This window comes from Pempheris klunzingeri, chromosome 4, assembly GCF_042242105.1.
Source record: "Pempheris klunzingeri isolate RE-2024b chromosome 4, fPemKlu1.hap1, whole genome shotgun sequence".
NCBI classification, from domain to species: Eukaryota; Metazoa; Chordata; class Actinopteri; order Acropomatiformes; family Pempheridae; genus Pempheris; species Pempheris klunzingeri.
Genome location: NC_092015.1, coordinates 12,075,258 through 12,099,624, shown reverse-complemented (window position 1 = coordinate 12,099,624; position 24,367 = coordinate 12,075,258). Strand labels below are relative to the sequence as shown.

Below are 24,367 nucleotides of genomic sequence, written 5' to 3'. Positions count from 1 at the left end.
TTATTGTTTTTCAGAGGTTTCTCCATCTGTGTTTCGGTTGCACACTGTTTCCACTTGAGCCTCATCACAAAGGCATTTACCAATAGCATTGGGAACATAGGAGCTCCACAGCATGCCTTGGCATGAACTGGAAACTCTATGCAGAGTGTCATCTTCACAGTAACATATCGGCAGCTCAGAATCAGATAAACAGAGTTTAAACAGCGGTCTCAGCCTATAGCGGCGGACACCACTATACATCCAGGTCAGTGTCCTCAGCATCCAGTTCAGTCCCTGTTTGATGATCACTGAGATGGTGTTGAAGAGGGAATAAGTGCAGAACACTCCCAACAGCATCAGGAGACAGTTTGCAACCTGGTACGCCCAAGTGTCCTCATGGTGCTTTCTCTGGCCACTAACAAAGTCTCCAAAGCCAACTGTGCTGAACGCCACAAAGCAAAAATAGAGGGACTCCAAGTAAGTCCAGCCCTCCATGGCTGAGTAGAGGGCGGCAGCCCCACATGAAACCAGCAGGACAGCAACAAAAAGGACGAGTGTGACTTGGTAAACAGATGGTTTCCATTCTTCATTTCCTTCACTGGCTCTGTCCTCCAGTCCGCTGTGTCCAGTTCTCCATCTGTGGCACCAGAATATGACGAAGCTTAGTAACGTTATGACTCTCTCCAGGAAGAGATTGAAGAAGAGTATGGTAGCTGAGCAGCCCACCAACCCATAGAAAACAAGCAAGACCTTCCCCGTCACAGTGGATGGGGCCGAAACTCCAAATCCTGTGGGAAACACTTGAGGTTAAAGGTCACATCTGCGGTTATAGACGATATCATCACACATAGGATTTTACTGCTGCCAAAATGAATTTCATTTAATTCTAACACCAAGGCTTAGAGTGTATGATGAGTGAACATTTTTCATGCCTTTTGGAGATGTTAAAAGTTTAACCGAGTACTTTCATAGCTAAAAATGACTTCCATTAATATATATTAAGCTAGACGAGATGGAGAACAGATGCAAAACAAATACAAAAGGAACATTTATGAAAAGAGAAGTCATTAATAAATGAATCAAAAAGTGATCCAAAATCCATAAATAATCAATGGATAACCAAGAAAAATAAAATTGATATATCAATATTTGCTTATTTTCAGAGACATTTATTTCTGTATCTGCTCCATAATATATGATTTAGTTAGTGTGGCTTTCCTGAACTATACACAACAAGTTGTAGTGTTTGAACCAAGAAGAACAACTCAGAGAAAACCATGACTAAATTAAATTCACATGTACTTGCGAATGGGAACAGGAAAAAGTTAAAACCAGACAGGCAAAGAGGAACAGACAAACATATCCAAAGAGGGACAAGGAAGCTGAGCAGACATCGGAACATGAGACTCAGAATTGGCCTTGTGAAACCTTTCCATCAGCTGATTATAGCTTGAGGAAATTAGCTCTTGCTTTCTTCCTTCCTTTGGTATGTTTTTATGTAGTGGTTACTTTCCCACCCACTCTATCCTCTTTCAAAATATGTGAGTATCAGTGGAACTGGATCAGATCCCAGGTTGATGTTGTGACGTCAGCTTTGCCAAGTCTGGATGACATTAATATAGAGCAGAGGTCACACAGTGATTTATGTTTTCTCTCCTATATTCATATGATAAGATCTCATTAATCAGCAATAAATGTCAGAAATCCACTCATTGATTCACACTCACAGGGACTGATCACTACTGCAGTGCCACGATAACCAAAACTCTTTCACCATGTGAGCTGGGCGGCACTACGGCTGCCAGCTGTACAGTTGCCCAGAGGATGAATCCGAATGACTTTGGTGACCTCTTGACCTTTCCTGTGGTGCCACTTGCAGGCCTGAGTTTTCACATACTCTGTGAAATATCTCGACACCAACTCAGTGATGAGTACAAAATATTGTGTGGACACTTTAGGCTCACAGAGGATGACAGAAATTTCTATTGGATGGATAACCATAAACAATGACTACACTAATGTGTCTATAAACTCTAATAGCACTGGTGATCCTTTAACATTTGATGTATTTAATCAGTCCCACATTTTCTCATTATCACTTTCACATTCCCATTACCCTAAGATGCACTTTGTGTTATGAATTAATTAGCAAACAGTAGACTTTCTAAACATGTTAGCAGTGCCATTGTGAGCTTGTTGCCATTTAGCCTGAAACACTGCTGCGCCTAAGCACAGCTGGCTATACTCTTGTTTTAATTACTGCAGCCATTATAATTCAAAACTGTTGCCAGGTGAATCAGACAAAGCAGTAGCAAATAACTGATTTAATAAATATGATCTTTGGAGATTTCTCATATTAAATCATATTCAGTTCCATTTAGATATACACAATTTATCTTTAGATTATTTCCTTCATACTAAGGTAATAGAGATCAACAAAGTCAACCCTTTAGACTTGCACTTTTATTGACATTCCCTGAAAAATTATATCACATATGTTTCCTTTCCTGTTTTCCTGCATATCCCAAAGAGAGTTACGTTTTGGGACTGTGTGCTAAAGGGCAGGAAGGAAAGGTACCACAACAAAGAGAAAATACAATTGCTACTGTGAGTCATTGTCAGTGAGAAATGTTAAATGTTTGGCCTGGAGGAACAACAATTCATTGGGTTGACTCTTTAGGAGTTACACATCCCAGATGTAATGCATCATGACATGATTGCAGTCAGTAATTATGGAAGTTGTTGTTAAAAGGAAATTGATCCGGGCTCAGTTTCCACAGTGACAGAGAGCTTAAAGATAGTAGATACAACGGGAAGGCTGTAAATTGATTCTCGGATATGAGGCTTGTTTGATTTTATCTTGTTTGTCCTCTATAGGTTCAGGTGAAATATTGATTTTGATGGATCATGGTGAAGATAGAAGCACCTCTCCCTTGTGGGCCTCCTCAAATCAATATGGCTTCATATAGCCTGTCTAATTAAGTTCATATGATGGGCCGAACTGTGTGTAGTTGTTATAGATTGGTGTTACTTGAACATGTTATTGATATGTCATAAAAGGATCCTCTCTACATCTGGACATGCTGAACATCCTAATCTCTTTATACCTGTTAGTGTGCGTGGCATAACATTTTGGCTGCAACAATCACAGGAATGGGATATGCCTTACATAGTTTGTGAAAATACTGATCAGAATCAAAGTTATAATTCAAGTTGAAGAAAATGATGATTTGATGAAAATAACCCTAAAATAACCATGATATCTTGAGGCCAATCCAAGAACTGAAAGTATATTCTGTTGTATGTTTCACTTTTAGTACTTGTTTGTAGATTTATCAGCATATGCTACAGTTTCTACAGTATCTGCAGTGTGCCATTCTACTGGACTCACCGATGGTGGAGACTACAGTTCCCACAAAGTAGAAAGCGCCTGGGATGTCCCATAGGGCTCTGCCTCGTTCTGTTCGGATGCCTGCAGTCCTGGCCTCTTCGTAGTGGCGCAGCAGCAATTTCAGGTCTTCACAGCTGGTGTTATGCGCACGACTGAAATCCCTTAGCCTCTTTTCCCAGAGCTGGTGAGTCTGTAGCTCCACTGGTCGTTCCAAACAAGAAAATATGGCAGCACCAGCCAGCATGTAAAGAGCAATGAGCACACAGAGTAGGTAGAAACGAGCAGTTTCCCTGCTGGGGATCAAGGATGGGCAGCGGCATGATAAAGCTTTCTGCATTGTCACTTGTAAAGGCTGCAGGCAGTGTTTCTTCTTTGTGTGCTGAAAAACAGATGAATGTGCCAAGCAACAGCAACAAGACAAATGATATTTGCTCAGTTGTTTGATACCATCAGTGTACAGGTGCTACAGGAGTTACTCCGGGTAGCTCTTCTCTCTGTTTTTATAGAGTTTGTGTGTGCAGTTCTATCAAATTCAATGCAATTAACACTACTTACAAAACAACAGTTTCCCCATCCGAAAGTGTGTTGGTGACTGTTGCTTCTGGGTGTGCAGGTGGCTTTAGCTGTGGCTTTAATGGTCTGTGTATGGCTACTGCTTATCACCAGCTCAATAATCCATCTTTACTCTCCCTTTATGAGCCACACAAACATACACAAACATATGCACTCCTGCTCTCCCTTAGTCTTTTTTGGTCAATGTAAGCAGACTAACATTAAATAGACAATATGTGAGCCTACTGCCTGAGATTGCTCATTCTGATTATTTTGCCCTCAGGTCACTATTTTCACTGCGTCAAGTCATTCCTCTTATTTCTTAGCTAATAAGAGAATTTCATACAATATCTAAGATAAGTTTGTTTGAAAATTGTCTTGTGTTTGGTAATGTGAACCTCAAACCTGGTAAGCTCCTTAAAGCTGCGTTCCTCGAGTAGTTTTATGGCCCGTTTTGGCCAAGTCTGTCTGACGGATGTCGATAAATGTCACATATCCAGGTTACTTGTTGCCAACATCAAACACAAAACATAAGGGCCATCAAATTTGTTATGGCTACTTGTAAATGATCAGGTCCATAGCGGCATGTTAGATATTTTGTGTTTTCCATAACAGCAGCTGCATCATGTACAGTACAGGCCAAAAGTTTGGACACACCTTCTCATTCAATGCGTTTTCTTTATTTTCATGACTATTTACATTGTAGATTCTCACTGAAGGCATCAAAACTATGAATGAACACATGTGGAATTATGTACTTAACAAAAAAGTGTGAAATAACTGAAAACATGTCTTATATTCTAGTTTCTTCAAAGTGGCCACCCTTTGCTCTGATTACTGCTTTGCACACTCTTGGCATTCTCTTGATGAGCTTCAAGAGGTAGTCACCTGAAATGGTTTTCCAATAGTCTTGAAGGAGTTCCCAGAGATGCTTAGCACTTGTTGGCCCTTTTGCCTTCACTCTGCGGTCCAGCTCATCCCAAACCATCTCGATTGGGTTCAGGTCCGGTGACTGTGAAGGCCAGGTCATCTGGCGCAGCACTCCATCACTCTCCTTCTTGGTCAAATAGCCCTTACACAGCCTGGAGGTGTGTTTGGGGTCATTGTCCTGTTGAAAAATAAATGATGGTCCAACTAAACGCAAACCGGATGGGATGGCATGTTGCTGCAGGATGCTGTGGTAGCCATGCTGGTTCAGTATGCCTTCAATTTTGAATAAATCCCCAACAGTGTCACCAGCAAAGCACCCCCACACCATCACACCTCCTCCTCCATGCTTCACGGTGGGAACCAGGCATGTAGAATCCATCCGTTCACCTTTTCTGCGTCACACAAAGACACAGCGGTTGGAACCAAAGATCTCAAATTTGGACTCATCAGACCAAAGCACAGATTTCCACTGGTCTAATGTCCATTCCTTGTGTTTCTTGGCCCAAACAAATCTCTTCTGCTTGTTGCCTCTCCTTAGCAGGGGTTTCCTAGCAGCTATTTGACCATGAAGGCCTGATTCGCGCAGTCTCCTCTTAACAGTTGTTCTAGAGATGTGTCTGCTGCTAGAGCCCTGTGTGGCATTCATCTGGTCTCTAATCTGAGCTGTTGTTAACTTGCGATTTCTGAGGCTGGTGACTCGGATGAACTTATCCTCAGCAGCAGAGGTGACTCTTGGTCTTCCTTTCCTGGGGCGGTCCTCATGTGAGCTAGCTTCGTTGTAGCGTTGATGGTTTTTGCGACTGCACTTGGGGACACATTCAAAGTTTTTGCAATTTTCCAGACTGACTGACCTTCATTTCTTAAAGTAATGATGGCCACTCGTTTCTCTTTACTTAGCTGATTGGTTCTTGCCATAATATGAATTATAATAAGGCAAGAAATTCCACTAAGTAACCCTGACAAGGCACACCTGTGAAGTGAAAACCATTTCAGGTGACTACCTCTTGAAGCTCATCAAGAGAATGCTGAGAGTGTGCAAAGCAGTAATCAGAGCAAAGGGTGGCCACTTTGAAGAAACTAGAATATAAGACATGTTTTCAGTTATTTCAAACTTTTTTGTTAAGTACATAATTCCACGTGTTCATTCATAGTTTTGATGCCTTCAGTGAGAATCTACAATGTAAATAGTCATGAAAATAAAGAAAACGCATTGAATGAGAAGGTGTGCCCAAACTTTTGGCCTGTACTGTATGTCTGATATTTCTCTTTTATTGGCACATCCCTTTTTTGTTTACAAATTCCAGTCTTCAACATTGAAACACGTTCCTAAAGAATTTATGGTTGAGTGTTGTGGAACAAAACAAATCAGGAGATAAGCTAGCAAGTTACTGCCTGGTCAAGGGAAGGAGAAAGGAAGGAAACAACTGTTAAAAACCACATCCACATCCCTTGAATCATCATCATCATCAAGTATTTTCAGCTCTCCCACACATATCCACATTTTAAGTTGATCAGGAAAACATTAGTGTCAAAAACACTGGGTGAAATGCTTTGGATTTCAATAAGGAAATGACTGTGTAGTTATGGGTACACGTAACATACAGCACTTTGATGAGAGGGGCTTAGTACCTTCATAATTGTTTAGACCATTTTTACATAGTCTAATTAGTGCTGAACAATGTTTTTTTTATCACTCTTATCTGTTGATAACTAGTCTGTATACTTTTACATGTTTTTTAAGTGAGGAGTACTTACTATTATTAATATGGTGAACATTATTATTGATTTTTTGGGGGGCAAACAAAACCTTAGGTTAAGCCTGGGAAGAAGGGCATGCTCTTGAATTCATAAAATAGACATGTTTATATTTTTAAAAGGAACGCCCTTTTAAAAATCTCCTAGGAAAGCAGCCATTTGGGTGTTCAAAGGAAGAATGAATACAATCTGACAAGCAAAACAGATATCAAACAAGAGCCTCAAACAGCTTTTATTTCTTGGTATATCATATCATTAACAATAAAGGAGTCAAATGCATATAGGTTGATATTACAGTATAAACAATAGTATGGCAAGCTATTCATCATTTATAATGACACCACACAACCTTAAGTCATGAGCTTTGACAAGGTGAGAGAAAGCGCCCTCATTACAATGAATGACTGGGTTGTGCTGTTTGTTCATATATTTACGTTGTAAAATTGTCTCAAAATACCTATGAGACAAGGAGTTATCTGAAGTGAATGTTCCCCAAACCCATTGCACTGGGGTTTGCCCAGTATTTGAATCACTGCTATGAAATACGTACGTAATATATATACACAACATAATACTGCAACTCAAAACACTCAGAAAGTTTTCTTGCGCTGAGAGAGAAAAAATGGCATTTCAGGGGAGTCACAGGATTCAGCGTTATTGAGAAGACTTACATTGCTTGAGGCAAGGCAGATTTTTAAGCGGTCAGCTGGGTCTTTGCCCTCTTTTACAGGAGATATAATGATTGTCATGTTATTATTTTAAGAGACTGAACTGAAATCATAGAAAGAATTATTTAAACAAGACAATGATCTACCTGGGGTTGGGGACTAGCCCTCTGCATGAGTAATCGGTTATTAAGATTTTTATCAAGCTTATCTTAATGCAATACTCACATATGTACCTAGACAGAGTCAATGTATTTATTCTCTTTCCTTATTGTTTTACGATAAACTTGAAAAAATCTAAAACTTTCCTTTATGATCTTTGCTTGGTAACTCTCTCTTAAGAGCCAGTTCAGGGGTAACGTTCACAGCCATAATATTTTCTGCCATGTCCTCTAGTTCTTGAATAGATAGATAGATAGATAGATAGATAGATAGATAACTAGTGGTGACCTAAAAATGAGAACACTTGGCAATAATGAAATGGAGTGACTGGAGAATAGAGTCATGGTTGAAATCAGTGAAGACATGAACTTGATTAAAGACGTAGGTCTTCCCAGGGATCAGTTTAGGGGAGGTGCAGCGATCAGGTGTTTCCAGGATGTGAGGTGAGGACAGAGGTTTCACAGTGGCTGATCTTCCACAGATCTTCAGCACACTGTGAAACACGATGCTGTGCACAGACACGCTTTCCACAATCCCTATTTGCACTAAACAGGGACATAAACAAATACATTAAAATTACAAATCTACATCTATAAAAATGTGATTTCATAAACAGTGTTCACAAAGAAATATGAAAACATCGATACAATCAAAAATATAAACTGATATCTTACGTTCTTTGCAAAGATCTTTTTCACTCAGATTGTTCAGTGACCGAAGTCTGGATTCTGAAAAAGTGCATTATACCCATATTAGTGCTAAGATGCAGAAACTAAGTACTATTGTGTGAGGCAACATACAAGCAGCGCGCAACTGACCTTTAATCTCCTTGTGCTGATGTTGTTGGTGTGCTGGACTCAACTTCTCGGCACAGCATGACCACAGAGAGGTGTTGTAATAGAAGTGACCGCAGCACCTGAATCCTGCCTTGGCAGAGTAGAGCACCTCCTTGTCTCCACTGGAGCAGCAAACATCCTGGTTGCAAAGTAAATATACAGTATTTTTATGAACAATTGGAGAGTTTGGTTTCTGAATTTGATGAGATTGATATCACTGTATGTGTCCACAACATGGAGTAAGTGGTCCACAGATGTGCAGTAAACAAATCCAGGACACAAAGTTATGGATCTCACCAGGGTTAAGGGCAGAGGTTCTGTGACTGGTGCACCAAACCACATGGCTGAGTTTTGGTATTATTCTAACAAAGGTTAATTTTAGGTATAATTCTTCTTAAATGTACAGATATAATTGTTGGTAAAGAGGTGTGAGGAGTCAGCGGTCAATGATGGTATAAAACAGTCATTAATCAAAACTTGGAAATCACTGCAACTGCAAGAGGTCATTTGGTTTAGCTGCAGACAGACAGACAGATACACACACATACATACACGGTCAAGTGCATTATCCAATACAAGCTTAAGTGGATTTTGCAGAAGTGATCCACAGCACTGCGCCTCATGTCCAAGCCGGCCTAATGAAGTCAGGCTGTACAATGTCCCAGCGCAGCACTTTAGTTTTGGGTCTTTAATGCTGTAGGCTTGAACGCCACAGCATTGAGTGTTTCTTCCTTTGGGATGTCTGGATGGAGAAACAGAGCCCATAGTTAATATCAAACAGTTAAGTGAGATAGTAGATATTATTACAATTAGGTTCTTAAGACAGATAACTTTACAGTCAGAAGAGCATGGATTAGTGTTAGGAAATAGAAAATGTGCAGGCACGCTTATGTTAATACATTTTTATGTTAATACATTTATGCTTTATTATCATGAAGTTTTAGCCTGATGCAGGACTGTGTGATAGTTGCTGTGACCTTTACACAGACCAAAGAGATGTGTGTTGGTGTAGGATGTATCAGACTGTGCTTGTATTCTTGAGATAAAGAAGAGTTCGAGAAGGCCTTGAACAGTGAGAAGTCAGCGTACCTGCGCTTCCCACCAACCGCCCCTGCAAGGAGGAGAGGGAGCAGGGTGCGGCGGAGGACTGCTGAGAGGAGGAACTTTGCTTATACATGTTACATATATGCTTGAAAGACACTGAGACCGCTCAGTGCAGATGTAGATCTTTGCCTGTACTCCTTGCTTGTTGCAAGTAAAACTTTGAACTGAGATCTCTGTCTCTGAGAGTTTATCTTGTGTGTTGGGAAATTTTGTGGTACGAACTAACAGCGAAAATACAGTTCTTGTCTTATAGAAATAATTTCCTGACAATTAGAATACGCTTCCTCTGGGTGTTAAATTTGCAGGATGTCAGATTGGAAGATAACTTCTTCAACCCAGAGTCTATACAGGCTGTGAGGTCTCAGCAGCAGAGCTGCTGCAGCATAATCCCTCCGTCACAGGATGTGTCCAACCACAGTACAGTTTGCAAGCACGTTTATTGTAGAAATAATGACATAGGCTTGAAGCCCGAAAGGCGCTTTGTGGTGCAGCACATGCGTAAAACCCAAGTAAAACACTGTGGTCAGTGTGGATAGTGGTATTGATTCAAACAGAAGAGCATCTCCTCCATCAGACAAATGTGACTGAAAAATACAGCTGAAAAGCCTCCTGTGAAACCTGTTAATCATTAGGTCATTTTTGCCCGCTTGGAGGCAAAAGAACTAACTAACAAGCAGGATTAATGAGAAGTGGCTGGGATTGAGCCAATTCATTCTCACTGGGTTAATAACCACCACAGACTGATTTTCATTGTTCCCAAAGATTGCTTAATGCAGCTTTATCCAAAAAGCTAAAACTCTATAATGTCAGAGCCCTATTATAGTTTTGCAAATCCTTTACAGACACACTAAAGACAGAGAAAAACATTCCATGGCTCAATTGACTGGGTATGTTGGAAAGGTGTCAAGGAGCATAGAGCCAATATAGCAGCAGGAATGTCTGCCCACTCCAGAGAATTTTTCCTCACAACTCCTGTCTGAGTTTATCTATGTCCTTACGCACTCTAACTGCGCAAAAAAAGACCCCAAAACCAGACAGTCTCCTTCCTTGGCAGAGGTCCCTGTGTGGGAAGCACACGTTGCTTCCCACACAGGGACCTCTGACGAAACGGCAACCCACATACCAGACATTACTGTAATACCAAGGTGATTAATAAAAGGTCTTCCTGTTTTATTGAATAAGAATAAACACACTTAATTACCTGTGTCCATTACAGCAGATTTCAGTATGAGGCTGATAGACGTCCGTCCCACAGCAGTGTTGTCCAGGTGAGCCATGAAACTGAGATCGACATATGGTCCCCTCAGCCGGGTTGTAAGGAATATTGTTTTCTGAACATCGCTCCCCATCTGCTCTGTTCTTGTACAAGGTGTTGTTACAACAAAGAACTCCACGTTGTGCTAAGCCGTATGGCATCTCTCCGCAGCACTTGAAGAATCAGAGAAAACATAGTAAAGTGTACAGGAATAGACACAAGCAGGCACAGTCATACACATATGCAAATGCACATAAGGATTCATGACAATTGAAGAAAAAATACTGATACATTTGCTGTATAAAAGAGCTGGGTGGAGCTCCGAGCTCTCTCAATGAAGCTGCCCCAAAACAGCAGAGTTTTTTTTTTTTATTATCTCAAACTCAAATAATTCTTTGCATAGATTGTCATACAGAAATTTGTTGTTTTTTTCCCCTCAAATGAAAAATATATATTTTTAAGTTTTTAAAAAGTTTTTTTCGTTTTTTATTCAACTTTTTATTGTTTGCCTTTTTAAAGAAAAGAGTCACTGGAAAAAAAAACGTTCCCAAAAAAGGAAGAATTACTTGATCGATCCAAGGTTTCCTCCCAGATACACACCCATCGCAGCAGACCTGTGTGTGTGGGTCATACACAGTGGGGGTGGCATTACAATGACCTAAACAGAGGAGGGGTGGGGGTGGATACAGGGCAGGCCAGTTACTGTAGAACAAGAAAAATAGCATGGGTTTATCAGGCAGAAGGTGTGGGCATAACTGGAAAAAGTGATTCAGGTGATCTCAACATGAGAAGAGACAAGAGAGAACAAGAATTTCCAGAATTTAAAAGTGTGAGAAAAACTGGCAGGTGTTTAGGGTGTTTACTTCTCAAGACAATACTCCCTTTGATACATGTCAGGGCTTTTTGCAACAACCATTATCACAAGTTATCCCGCACACATCATCCCTGAGATCAATTGTGCAAAGTTAAATTGACACTATCATCTAGCAACAGCACTTGTGGAGCCATAATAAGCATTCATCACACAAGCTGACATGCCTTGAAACTGATATGGTACATTAAAATCAGACTATTCCTTTAACAAAGCTGTGCTTGTCGTCACTCAGTAGTCATCTAGTTATGCATCTACCAGACATACATATACCGAGACAAGATAAACATAAACATCCTCTGAATGCTCACTCAGCTCCAACCGCCTTGTTGGAACACAAATATTTTTTTAATGTCATGTTTATTGTAGAGGAGAGGTACCACCATGATGTCTCATCAGATAATAACTGGCCACCCAAACTAACACATCCAATGTCGTACCTGGAGCGCAGCACCAATGAGACTTGGTCTGGTTTCTCTCACAGCAGCGAAATTCATTTGGATTGTACAACGATGACCCGCAAAGACTTGTGGGTAGCTCAGTGCTGTGGGCGTGCAAAGATAAGTAAGAATAAACACAAAAGAAGTCACCGTCACATGACCACTATAATACAACACAAAGCATTCACACACAGTTCTTTGTACAGCAAAATTACAAAACGTGCGCATGACTCTGATTCTGTTGAAGTCGTTACCAGGTAATACAGGTTACCTGCAGAGTTTATCACCTCAGGCAGTGCTAGAAACACTTTCACACTGGTGATGTGACACCTATTCCTGCCAGTGGTTTCACACTATTCCACTGAATGAAGTTATTACTCTTATATTATACATATCATTGTTACTGGGCAAAGTCAATCAAGTATTAGATCAACACTAAATTGACCCAAGCTGGGTAAATATTTAAACACTGGAATTTTACAGTGAAGGACGATTGATGGTTGTCAGTGTGTGGCAAAGTCTCATTATGATAGTTAAAACCTTTGGTTGACTTACCAGGTGGGTTGAGGTCTGTGTTTCTAAAACCAATAAAACACAAAAATGTAAATATCTGAGAGGCGTTGGGAGACTTACAAAGGTTAGCTTTAGTGCAGAACTAATGAGGGGGACTGCATTATCTTTTCAGGTGTTTCTGTTCTATATCATATTGTACTGCACATGTGTGTGTTATTGCTGTGGTCCGTACAATTTTGGGCAGCAGACAGCAGACTGGTTGTTGTTTCTCAGAGGTGAATATCATAAAATGAAGACAATAGTTTGTCTCTCACCTGTTGATGCATACCTGTGGACATAAAGCATTAAGAAATGAGTGCCCGTGGGTAAAAAAAACCAAAACAGACAGTGTTTAAGTTTTCCATTCATTCAAAACTAAGAAGCGCGTCTGACTCATCCTGCATGTTCAGACATTTGATCTCATTAGTGTTTGGTTACTGGAAAGTCTGAAAACGAGACAGCATACTGCAGAAAACAAGCAATACTTTTAACGCTGCTGAGCAAAACTGTTTTTATGCAATAGTATTTATATGCTGTACATAGTATGTTCTATTGTACATATGTATATTTCTCTTCCTCTCTTATCCTCCTCTTTTCTCCCCCAGCCAGTTGTTGCACATCACACTTGAAATCTTTGGTAGGTCTTTGGCAGGCTATGTTGTAGTTGGGGAAAAAGTGTTCTAGATACAGAAAAAAAGTACAAAACGTTCTGCAATGTGCTGTAAATAATGTATAAGTATTGCAGTTTAAATGTTGATGTAGTTATGAGATGGAGAGCCTGTTGGATATGCCATCAGAGTAAAATGCAATAATTTCACCTAAATTAAATAAAAGAAAAAGAAATTTCAAAATCAATTCAAGTGGGGTCTGCTATCATCAACATGTCTATGTAATAATTTAAAGTTATTGTTTTCTTATTTCATAAGGGGGAACTGCAGTATCTTCAGTCTTCAATCAAACAGATTACAAAGATTTGCATGGATAAGGGACAACATTGAGACGCACCTGACTCCTCCACACAGCAAGTAGAGTTTATAGGATTTATCTCAGATAATTCATTCGGCCAACAGCAGCACTGAGTCTTAGTGTTGTACTGGTCATGTCCACAACACTGGTGATGACTGGATTTTCTCAGCAGGATCGTCCTGTTGTCAAGCGGACCGCAGTACATCTGCTCGTCCTGGTCAAACACATCTGTGAAAAAGATCAGGGTGATTCTTAAGTGTATCACTTTTATCCCAGCCCCAACACAGCTGTCTGATGTTTTTTCACTAATATGCTATTTTCTAATAATATAGCTTGACCTTGGACCTTGAACCTTTCTATGTAGAGTTTGCATGTTCTCCCCATGCTTGCGTGGGTTCTCTCCAGGTACTCTGGCTTCCTCCCACATGCAGGTTAGCTTAATTTATTACTCTAAATTGCCCGTAGGTGTCAGTGTGAATGGTTGTCTGTCCCTATGTGTCGGGCCTGTGATTGACTGGCGACCAGTCCAGGGTGTACCCCGCCTCTCGTCAAATATCAGCTGAGACTGGCTCTAGCGCCCCCGCAACCCTTAAAGATAAGATGTATAGACAATGGATGAATGGATGTCCTTTAACACCCAGATTCAACTAATTTCAAAGACTGCTTTTTTTCACAGGTGGAACATTGCAAAAATCTGGCCCATCTTGTCTCAGTCCACACATTTGTCACTTCCAGGCTGGATTACTGCAAGTCCTTATTATCAGGTTGCCCCATTAAGTCTGTAAAGTCTCTACAGCCGCTCCAGAATGCTGCTGCTCGCGTACTGATGTGAACTAAGAGAAGCGATCATATTTCTCCCGTACTGGGTTCGCTTCAGTGAGATAATGTTTGTTGTTGAGTTGTATGTTGAGTTATGATTCAACGGGCATTTATGGCTCAATCTCATGCCTCAAGGTTTGTATGACACGGTCTGATGCGCCATCACACTGAGTGTGACATACAATAAACTTGTAAGATAGCTGTTATACCACAATGTATAGAGGCCTTAAGAGTTGACGTTAAAAACACACCTGACCCCTCCACACAGCAAGCAGAGTTTCTAGGATGAACCTCAGATGATTCGTTCATCCAACAGCAGCACTGAGTCTTAGTGTTGTACTGGTCATGTCCACAACACTGGTGATGATTGGATTGTCTCAGCAGGATCGTCCTGTTGTCAAGCGAACCGCAGCACATCTGCTCATCCTGGTCAAACGCCTCTGTGAAAAAGAATCAGCATGATTTTTTAAACTGTATCACTTATATCTCAGCCATAACGACTAGACACTGCTTATCCTGCAGACCACGCACATCTGGATAGAATACAACAGAAAAGCACAGAGTAAAGATAATGTGTACAGGTGTGTAAGACTGAGGTGAAACAGTTACAACATTAGCAGAATCAAGACTTTTTTTGTTGTAATTTACTTCAGTACTTTTGTATCAGAAGATGAGAATATTTATATGTAAGGAATAAGTGACAAGTTGTATGTATTTGTATTTTGTGGTGATACAAATAATACAGGCAGTAAGCTCTTTAGCTAAGCATCACTATTGTTGCCTTTACACAGAATTTAGCATTATGTGAACAAGCATCTGCATCATAGGCGTCTGGCTTTACTGTCCCGTTACAAAATTAGTGGACACCTGCCAGCCAATCAGAATTGAGAATTTTTACTGGGAATGATACAAACAGCATGAAAATTTAAAATACTGTAATTGTATTTTATAAGTGTATACTGCATATCTATTTTACATCGACTGGATGTGTTCAGCTCTACCCACCTTTACCACAGCATTGGGCATTTGGTACAGGTTTGGCTGCAATGGTTAATAGACAGCATAATTCACTGAGTGGGTTGTAGGTTGACAGTCCACAGAAAGCTGTAAAGGCAAAGATAAAGTCAACACACTGTCACCACACATCTTAATTAACATGACCTTCCTCGGCCCTGGTGCTATAACAATCAGATTGTGTGAAAGCCCTCATATGCAGTGATATTTCTGTGTCTGCGATAAAAATGGACAAACAAGAGAAATAAGATCAGATCCTTTGTTATGAGTGGAAAATGGAGAGCAGGAAATTCCTGCAATGTGCCATCTACAAACCAACCAATCAGAATATGGCGTGAAATGACACAGAATACACTGGCCAAAGCTACACTGTAAGCACCCATAGATGTACTGTGTATACAGGCAAACATCCCATTGGCATGTGTACTCAACATTGTATCTTCTCTAAGCACCATATATGAATTCAGTAAGACAAAACAGCACCAGCACAAAAACCAAAGCTTGTTTTCTGCAGTATTTTCTAAATATGACAGTGGTGTTTATTGACATTTCGCTGCTTGCATTTTTTGGTTTTCATTTACACCAAAGAGTTATGATTCAACGGGCATTCATTGCTCAATCTCACATGCCTCAAGGTTTGTATGACACGGTCTGATGCAAGATTTCAACCAAGATTTCATAAGCGCCATCACACTGAGTGTGACATACAATAAACTTGTAAGATAGCTGTTAAACCACAATGTATAGAGGCCTTAAGAGTTGACATTCAAACACACCTGACCCCTCCACACAGCAAGTAGAGTTTCTAGGATGAACCTCAGATGATTCATTCGGCCAACAGCAGCACTGAGTCTCAGTGTTGTACTGGTCATGTCCACAACACTGGTGATGATTGGATTGTCTCAGCAGGATCGTCCTGTTGTCAAGCGGACCGCAGCACATCTGCTTGTCCTGGTCAAACACATCTGCGAAAAGAAATCAGCATGATTTTTTGAGCTGCATCACTTATATCTCAGCCATAACGACTAGACACTGCTTATCCTGCAGACCACGCACATCTGGATAGAATACAACAGAAAATACAATAGAAGTGGTGCCCGAATTTTCCTAAACTATTACAGTGGACAGCCCTTACAGTACAGGTCCAATTGGTCTGTAAAAGTGGATGATTGACCTTTTGACCCCCAATATGGGTCAAAGGTCAAGGTTTCTATATCTTTGCAAAAAATTCATTTTATCACTCATGTTCCAGGTATTCTTCAATTAACTTGTTTTTTACCATCACAAATCCTCATTTTCATTTTATTACTTTTTGAATGAAGAAAAATTTCCTTTGTGGTCAAATATGGCCCATAGTACTCACTCTGGAATTTTATAGGAACATTTCATACTTGGAAATGTTTGCACTTTGCAACATATTTACTGTTGACAACAGTTCACATGTACCCATTTGAGTTTATTTCATCAATTTTCTTTTCTTTTATTCAGTTATATTAATTCATGATATCATTCCGCCTATTTTACGCAATCATTTGCATAGGACGATTCTGTAATAGCTAAAACCCGATCCTAAAATGAGATGGGACTGTAATGAGGCCCCAGTTCAATATCAGTGAGTGTTTTCGGTTATCAGTGATATTCAGTGTTATATGCAACAAAGTGACAAATAAACATATTTCAGATATGAAATGTATTATTGTTAAGTCATTTACACAAAATAAGCATTGATTAAGCATTGATTTGTTAATACTTACACAATTGTGTTCATAAATTGATGATGATTGATGATTTGTGGTAATTAAAAACAAGTTATTTAATGAATACCTTGAATATTAAATAATGAAATTTGAAATTTCTGAAGATACTGAAAAAAAACTCAGCCATGTATGAAGTACCATAGGACATGAATATGTTGCAGGGTTTAGATTCCTTGTGTATCAAAGGGTTATTATAACCAAATGCTTGTAAAGATGACTGTAAAGTTTTGCATTCATGGTAACTTTGTCGATATACTGTTATTGTATATCAAGGTGTTAGAGGTGTGAGTCTCAGGCACCATCCTAATGAAGGCAAGACAGCTGAAAATGTCTGAGGAACAAATCATGGTGTACTGGAGAAGAGTTGCACAACCTTCTTTAATCATAATGGACTTGAACTAAAACTCACACAATTCTGTACCTCGCTGTGTGTGCGCTCTCTCTAAGTAAGAAATGATGCAGGTCAGTTAAAAATGAATGGACACATACCAGCCAATCAGAATCAATTTTGAGTGTACTGTATGCTTGAATGATGTTTTACATCCATCAGTTGTGTCAGCTCTACTTACCATTACCACAACATTGGGCCTTTGGTGCAGGTTTGGCTAGGACGGTTGACTGACAGCATAGTTCATTCAGTGGGTTGTAAGCCAACAGGCCACAGCACGCTGACACCTCCTTGCTCAGTCCGTGAGTAACGTGAGCTGTAAAGACAGATCAAGTCAACATACAAACAAGGATACCGTCACATTACAGACACCATAACGTCATTAACAGCTGGAAGTGCTTTGTATCACAATAAGTCTGTGCTGAGTAGGTTCCAAGTTCACAGAGACGCCAAAAACATACAATGAGTTAGTGTTTTCTGGAAGGAAGGTTACAGTCTGGCACGAGATGTGACTCATCTTCTGACTTTGTGTGTTATGGAAAATAATTCATAATAAAATTCAACACGCCACTAAAAAAAAAAAGGTATGTCATATGAACAATGATCATTTATTATAGATTAGCCAGAAAGTATATTCATGCCACAAGGCATAACATGTTAGCAGTAGAGAAGCTACTATGATTTTTATATTGAGTATATGTAGCAAATATTGCAGTAAATATTATACAGATTTTTGATAGCATAGGTAGTCAATGAACACAATGTCAAGTTGGTTAGCCATCACTAATTTGTTAGACTGGATCTGGACGTCCCACAGGATCTTAGTTCAGTCATTCTCAACCACTTTGGGAGGTGTTGTCCATTCTGACCTCTGGACTTGCAGCCCAGACTCAGTGCAGATGTTCCTGTACATTATACTATCCTGCAACTTGGTTATGGTGTCCCATAACCTGCCGTTCCTACCTGCACCTCACACCCTGCTATTATGTGCCAGACTGTTTCAGGAGCATATTTGCACAGCCTGCACCTCGGGTCCTGTCGTTGTGGTAGACCCCCACCTACAGTGGGTACGGAAAGTATTCAGACCCCTTCACTTTTTCCACATTTTGTTATGTTACAGCCTTATTCCAAAATGGATTAAATTCTTTTTTTCCCTCATCAATCTACACACAATACCCCATAATGACAAAGAGAAAAAAGTTTTTTAGAAATTTTTGCAAATGTATTAAAAATAAAAAACTGAAATATCATATGTACATAAGTATTCACACCCTTTATTCAGTACTTTGTTGAGGCACCTTTGGCAGCGATTACAGCCTCAAGTCTTCTTGGGTATGATGCTACAAGCTTGGCACACCTGCATTTGGGGTGTTTTTCCCATTCTTCTCTGCAGATCCTCTCAAGCTCTGTCAGGTTAGATGGGGAGCGTCGCTGCACAGCTATTTTCAGGTCTTTCCAGAGATGTTCAATGGGGTTCAAGTCTGGGCTCTGGCTGGGTCACTCAAGGACATTCACAGACTTGTCCCGAAGCCACTCCTTCGTTATCTTGGCTGTGTGCTTCGGGTCATTGTCCTGTTGGAAGGTGAACCGTCGCCCCAGTCTGAGATCCTGAGCGCTCTAGAGCAGGTTTTCATCCAGGATGTCTCTGTACTTTGCTGCATTCATCTTTCCCTCTATCCTGACTAGTCTCCCAGTTCCTGCCCCTGAAAAACATCCCCACAGCATGATGCTGCCACCACCATGCTTCACCGTAGGGATGGCATTTGCCAGGTGATGAGCGGTGCCTGGTTTCCTCCAGACGTGACGCTTGGCATTCAGGCCAAATGGTTCGATCTTGGTTTCATCAGACCAGAGAATCTTGTTTCTCATGGTCTGAGAGTCGTTTAGGTGCCTTTTGGCAAACTCCAAGCGGGCTGTCATGTGCCTTTTACTGAGGAGAGGCTTCCGTCTTCCACTCTACCATAAAGGCCTGATTGGTGGAGTGCTGCAGAGATGGTTGTCCTTCTGGAAGGTTCTCCCATTTCCTCAGAGTAACGCTGGAGCTCTGTCAGAGTGACCATCGGGTTCTTGGTCACCTCCCTGACCAAGGCCCTTCTCCCCCGATTGCTCAGTTTGGACGGGCGGCCAGCTCTAGGAAGAGTCCTGGTGGTTCTGAACTTCTTCCATTTACGAATGATGGAGGCCACTGTGCTCTTCGGGACCTTCAATGCTGCAGAAATTTTTCTGTACCCTTCCCCAGATCTGTGCCTCGATACAATCCTGTCTCGGAGGTCTACAGACAATTCCTTTGACTTCATGGCTTGGTTTCTGCTCTGACATGCACTGTCAGCTGTGGGACCATATATAGACAGGTGTGTGCCTTTCCAAATCAAGTCCAATCAATTGAATTTACCACAGGTGGACTCCAGTCAAGTTGTAGAAACATCTCAAGGATGATCAGTGGAAACAGGATGCACCTGAGCTCAGTTTTGAGTGTCATAGCAAAGGGTGTGAATACTTATGTACATGTGATATTTCAGTTTTTTATTTTTAATACATTTGCAAAAATTTCTAAAAACCTTTTGTTCACTTTGTCATTATGGGGTATTGTGTGTAGATTGATGAGGAAAAAAAAGAATTTAATCCATTTTGGAATAAGGCTGTAACATAACAAAATGTGGAAAAAGTGAAGGGGTCTGAATACTTTCCATACCCACTGTATATTGATCTTGTACTAGTGCCTGCTCTTGTATATAAATACATAAATATCTTTATCACTAGTGTAACATGATCAAGTGTTTAAATGCAAGAGGCTCATGTATTCAGTACCCCTTACTGACAATGTGAGCATCTTACTGCTGTTTTATATTTACAGATGCATTGTTGGGTACATGCCACTCAAAGCAAGTTTGTGTTATTCGTGCCATTATGTGCCTTTATTTATTTTTTTACATTATTTCACTTCATTCAACTTCATTCAACAGGCGTCGTAAAAGTGTGGTCAATACCTGTTATGTTGCATTCATGTTGTACTTTACAACATGTCGCATTGGCAGGGTTGAAAGGCAGCTTTCCACAGCATGAAAGCCCATGAAAACATCGATTCTCACCGCACACAGCACTGCAGGTTTTTCTGTGAGACAACACAGTAAATATGCAGAAAATACAGTTATTTTACAGATAAACATGGCCCCCTCACCATGCCTATGTACTGTATATTCCACTCTAATCTTCTGCAATACTGCCCTCTGATGGTCGTCTTAACTACAGCAGTCACGCAGGTACCCATAATGGTACATATACATATTTCCACCCTTGCTGCAAGCATATTACATGGGAAAAAATGTGACCTAATGGATCACATTTACAGTTACAGCAGGGAAGGGTTTGGTTTTCAAAAGGACTGAACAGCCGTCTTCTGACTTTTCAACAGCAAAAAAACAGCAAAAGTTACTCTTGTTATAATGACATGTTGCTATTCTCAGAGGCGCATCAATAGAGATGCTAAAATGAGGATGGCACTGCAGAAAGGCCATGGTTTCTTTAATCATTTACCTTATTTGGCCATTAATTATTCATCATGAATGTGTAAGTGAATGAAATGACAAGCTGCCCATTACAGTGAGTTATTTTGCCCAAGCGGACATTTTAGCCTGATGATGCACAACAGGAATGTTTCTAATTCTTCACAGGAAACATTTGGATGGACCCCTTGGAAACCATTAACAGGCTAAATTTTACAGCTATCCAGAAATCAGCTTTTAAGATGTCATGGCCCCAATAATAATAATCCTCTGGAGATCGTGAATACGTGACCACAGTTTACAGTCACTGGCAACATATGTCCACACAAACATGTTTCATAATCTGATTGATGCAGGATTTCTTCTAGGACTATCATCAGTATTGTCTGAGATGGAAACCATCCGTCTTTAGTGTCAGCTTAATATCGATGAACATGGGCGTATTCTGTGTGTAGCCAAATTATCTCTCCTTATCAGCCTTATCAGCTCCTGCTACTACACATGTTTGTACCTGTATGCTTGTAAGAAACTACAAAGACACGATTCATTCTGTAGTCACTAAACCATAGCCTTAGTCTTTTAAGGGCCAGCCAAAATACACACAGCCACAGTAACACAAACTCACACACACAAAACACACACAGCAGTGCAAAGCCAAGAAACAGAGGTAACAGGCACTTACACTGAAACACACAAGGACACACTCAAAGACACACACACAGGAAAGAAGAGGAAAACAAACTCACCGGTGTTTGTGGTTTTTGGAGGCTGCATTTGCACCCATGGCAGACTCTGTCATCAAACACAAAACTTTCCATTTATAAGTTATTGGAGATGCAATTAAAATGTGTTAAACTGGCAACGATAAAACTGCACTTAAAGCTTCCTAGTCTTCCTAAAACGCAGTGACACCTGGGCCACATTTCTTATCAACATATCATTCATTAACCAGTCATTAATTGCACCACAAGTATTTCAGGTCAGTCAGACACAAACATTCCTTCACACAGCCAGACGTTTCACTCAGACTATCACACCCTCCACATCATCAAACCAGCTATCTCACCATTCTTTAACTTTCCTACTGTAAAAATGCTGTACTATTACCAGGCAAATGTCTTGGCCATCACCCAACCTCTCCGATTTGGGGTGTTTCCAACACACAATAACACATAAAAAGTAGAATAAATGCCAGATTTTCAAAAGATAATGACAAAAATGCATGAAAGAAACCAATTTTCTGTTAAACTTACTTTTCACAAACTGGATGCGAAATTTCCCTCTGCATCTTCACTGGGGTCAGAGTCAGAGAGCTGGAGTTTTCAAATCTTTAAATGTTCTTAAATGTGGAATCGACCAATCTAAGACATTCCACTGACTGCCTGCTCTCCACCACAACAAGACTGGATAAACATCAGTTTAAAAAACGTTTAGTCTACTAACAGTCCTCCCACGCCTTGCACCATTGACAGTGATGCAATGTCTGATCAGAACTGTGTCAGACACAGATAAATACTGATCAAACACACCTGAATACCACACTAGTTGTGTTCTGGGAGACTCGTTGACCCCAGTGGTCACTTGCTCACTCAATAGAGGGACATCAATTATCAGTAGCTACTTACCACAAACAGTGCTGAGGCCGCAAATCAGCAAAACTGAAACAAGCAGAAGCATGATTATATTGGTTACAAACAATCACCCATGCAAATCCAAATACATTTGCGCAACGATGTGCCTGCACCCTACCTAATGCGGGAGACCAAAGCGGTGACATCTCAGAGCCCTTCGGCACCATCTGACAGCCTGCAGTCAGATGACAACTAGATGCAAGTAGATAAATCTAAACAGTGCCAATTAGCCACACCTCCCCTTAAGGATATGACACTTATACATTTGTGGAGCCAAGGTCCAGTGACGCGTGCAAGCAACAGAACGCCCAACTGTGCACGTGCATAAAAATGTGAGACAAACAAAAACTTGATGAATGAAATATGCTCTTAAAGGCTTCATAGAAATCTAACATTGTTTTGCTACGTGTTTATCACAAATCATTTATCGGCTTCACTGCTTTGCTCCACTCAGTTGGGATAGATCAGATCAAATCAGAGACGCATCTCAATCCGCCGCCTGGACTTTCACTGCCTGTCCCTCCACAGTCCTTCTTGCTATATGCGGACTATGCAAACGAACAGGGCCCCTGAACCACCAGGGGGCCCCAACGCTGCACGTTCAGTCTCATCTGGGGAGTTAATTAATAAAATTACCTGTCTTTATCTGTAGCTATCTCATGCGGAGCGCCGAGTTTTTAGCAAGTTTGTTATTTGTCATGCTAGCTAGCTCAGCTAGCCTCGGATAAATGTTGACTGACGGACTGATTGATTGACTGACGGACTGACGGACTGGAGGGAGGGTGTGTTGTTGTTGGGCAGATGTCTGCTGTGCCATCGTCCAGAGGAAGTTGTCTGTCAGATATTTGCCACTTGACGTTACTTTAGGATTACTTGATTACTTTATGAAGTTTAGTGTGTATTTTATATATATTATATATAAGTGTGCTACTGCTTTATAATATACTGTGACTGTGAAGTTAAATATTCAAGTATTATTTTTAGTGTTTGTTTGTTTTCATTGTTGCACTTAAAATAGATGCTGGTTTATTGTATTATTGTATTTTTATTCCAGGCTTTCAAAAAAACATTTTTTTCCAAAAAACACTCAATATCATGTGACACATGTAACACCTCTACAAAACGTCCCTCTTCCACAAACAGGCCAAAACCTGAAATCACAAGGGCATGCTGGGAAGTCTACTGTGTGGCAAAGAAAATGGACCGAAGTAAATTTAAAGTAGGAAATAAGACAGACTTCTTACTCAGTGTCACCCATTGTCAACCATCAATAAATTAAAGATTACTCTATAATCATTAAAAAAAAATTAATTAAAAAAACAATGTTATTTTAATACTTGACAATATCAGTAAAAAAAAAAATAATAATAATAATTATACTAAATTGGTAAATTGGTCTACACATTTTGAATGGAGACTAATTCATTTATTTTAGCCACGGCCTACATACAAATTATAATAAAAATAATGGATTTTTCATCAAAAGCTTCGGTGTAATACGACTCCAAATCAACACCACAGATTATATATTACACAGGACACACAGAACACACCTCTTTATTTGTTGGATTTTATTTTTTACTGCTTCTACTTCAAATTCATATTTTAATGGAAAAATATTGGCTAGGATTTCTTTTCAGTAGCTTCCATTCAATGTGACAAACCAGCAGCCAACGCAAATTGTTACCACACTGGACAAATAGGGCACTGCTGTGTATATTAGACATCAGTGCTTCTTCTATTTCAGAATTATTATTATTATTATATTTGTATCTTAATGGAAAAGCAATATAATAA

The 24,367-nt window shown here is 40.1% G+C and overlaps 3 protein-coding genes across 4 annotated transcripts; all 3 read right to left on the bottom strand.

The window, feature by feature from the left end:
* On the bottom strand, positions 1–3,707 carry LOC139200152 (potassium channel subfamily K member 13). Its single transcript, XM_070829387.1, has 2 exons — positions 3,371–3,707; positions 1–767 (listed from the first exon to the last, which is right to left on the bottom strand). Exons 1-2 carry the CDS (start codon positions 3,705–3,707, stop codon positions 1–3), a joined length of 1,104 nt encoding a protein of 367 aa, XP_070685488.1.
* A 3,974-nt stretch (positions 3,708–7,681) lies between these two features.
* On the bottom strand, positions 7,682–12,583 carry LOC139200439 (galaxin-2-like). 2 transcript variants are annotated; one of them, XM_070829735.1, is made up of 8 exons: positions 12,496–12,583; positions 11,941–12,044; positions 11,196–11,287; positions 10,576–10,802; positions 8,823–9,012; positions 8,253–8,409; positions 8,109–8,162; positions 7,682–7,979 (listed from the first exon to the last, which is right to left on the bottom strand). In XM_070829735.1, exons 4-8 carry the CDS (start codon positions 10,788–10,790, stop codon positions 7,723–7,725), a joined length of 873 nt encoding a protein of 290 aa, XP_070685836.1. In that variant the 5' UTR covers positions 10,791–10,802; positions 11,196–11,287; positions 11,941–12,044; positions 12,496–12,583; the 3' UTR covers positions 7,682–7,722. The 2 variants fall into 2 exon arrangements, with proteins under 2 accessions (XP_070685836.1, XP_070685837.1); XM_070829736.1 differs by having other exon boundaries at positions 8,889–9,012.
* LOC139200151 (galaxin-like) lies at positions 12,492–20,499 on the bottom strand. The gene is made up of 8 exons (XM_070829386.1): positions 20,424–20,499; positions 17,618–17,752; positions 16,068–16,256; positions 15,283–15,381; positions 14,529–14,717; positions 13,498–13,686; positions 12,768–12,781; positions 12,492–12,518 (listed from the first exon to the last, which is right to left on the bottom strand). Exons 3-8 carry the CDS (start codon positions 16,231–16,233, stop codon positions 12,492–12,494), a joined length of 684 nt encoding a protein of 227 aa, XP_070685487.1. The 5' UTR covers positions 16,234–16,256; positions 17,618–17,752; positions 20,424–20,499.
* Positions 20,500–24,367: the final 3,868 nt, after the last annotated feature.

Excerpts from the sequence above, each read along its gene's own strand:
- LOC139200152 (XM_070829387.1), bottom strand. The coding sequence starts at position 3,707 with ATGCAGAAAGCTTTATCATGCCGCTGCCCATCCTTGATCCCCAGCAGG. Across the intron at positions 768-3,370 it reads AACTGTAGTCTCCACCATCG|GATTTGGAGTTTCGGCCCCA; the intron begins GTGAGTCCAGTA and ends TGTTTCCCACAG.
- LOC139200439 (XM_070829735.1), bottom strand. The coding sequence starts at position 10,790 with ATGCCATACGGCTTAGCACAACGTGGAGTTCTTTGTTGTAACAACACC. Across the intron at positions 8,163-8,252 it reads TCAGCACAAGGAGATTAAAG|AATCCAGACTTCGGTCACTG; the intron begins GTCAGTTGCGCG and ends GCACTTTTTCAG. Across the intron at positions 7,980-8,108 it reads AAAAGATCTTTGCAAAGAAC|TGCAAATAGGGATTGTGGAA; the intron begins GTAAGATATCAG and ends GTCCCTGTTTAG.
- LOC139200151 (XM_070829386.1), bottom strand. The coding sequence starts at position 16,233 with ATGTGCTGCGGTCCGCTTGACAACAGGACGATCCTGCTGAGACAATCC. Across the intron at positions 15,382-16,067 it reads TTGCTGTGTGGAGGGGTCAG|CTTTCTGTGGACTGTCAACC; the intron begins GTGTGTTTGAAT and ends TTGCCTTTACAG. Across the intron at positions 13,687-14,528 it reads TTGCTGTGTGGAGGGGTCAG|ATGTGTTTGACCAGGACGAG; the intron begins GTGTGTTTTTAA and ends TCTTTTTCACAG.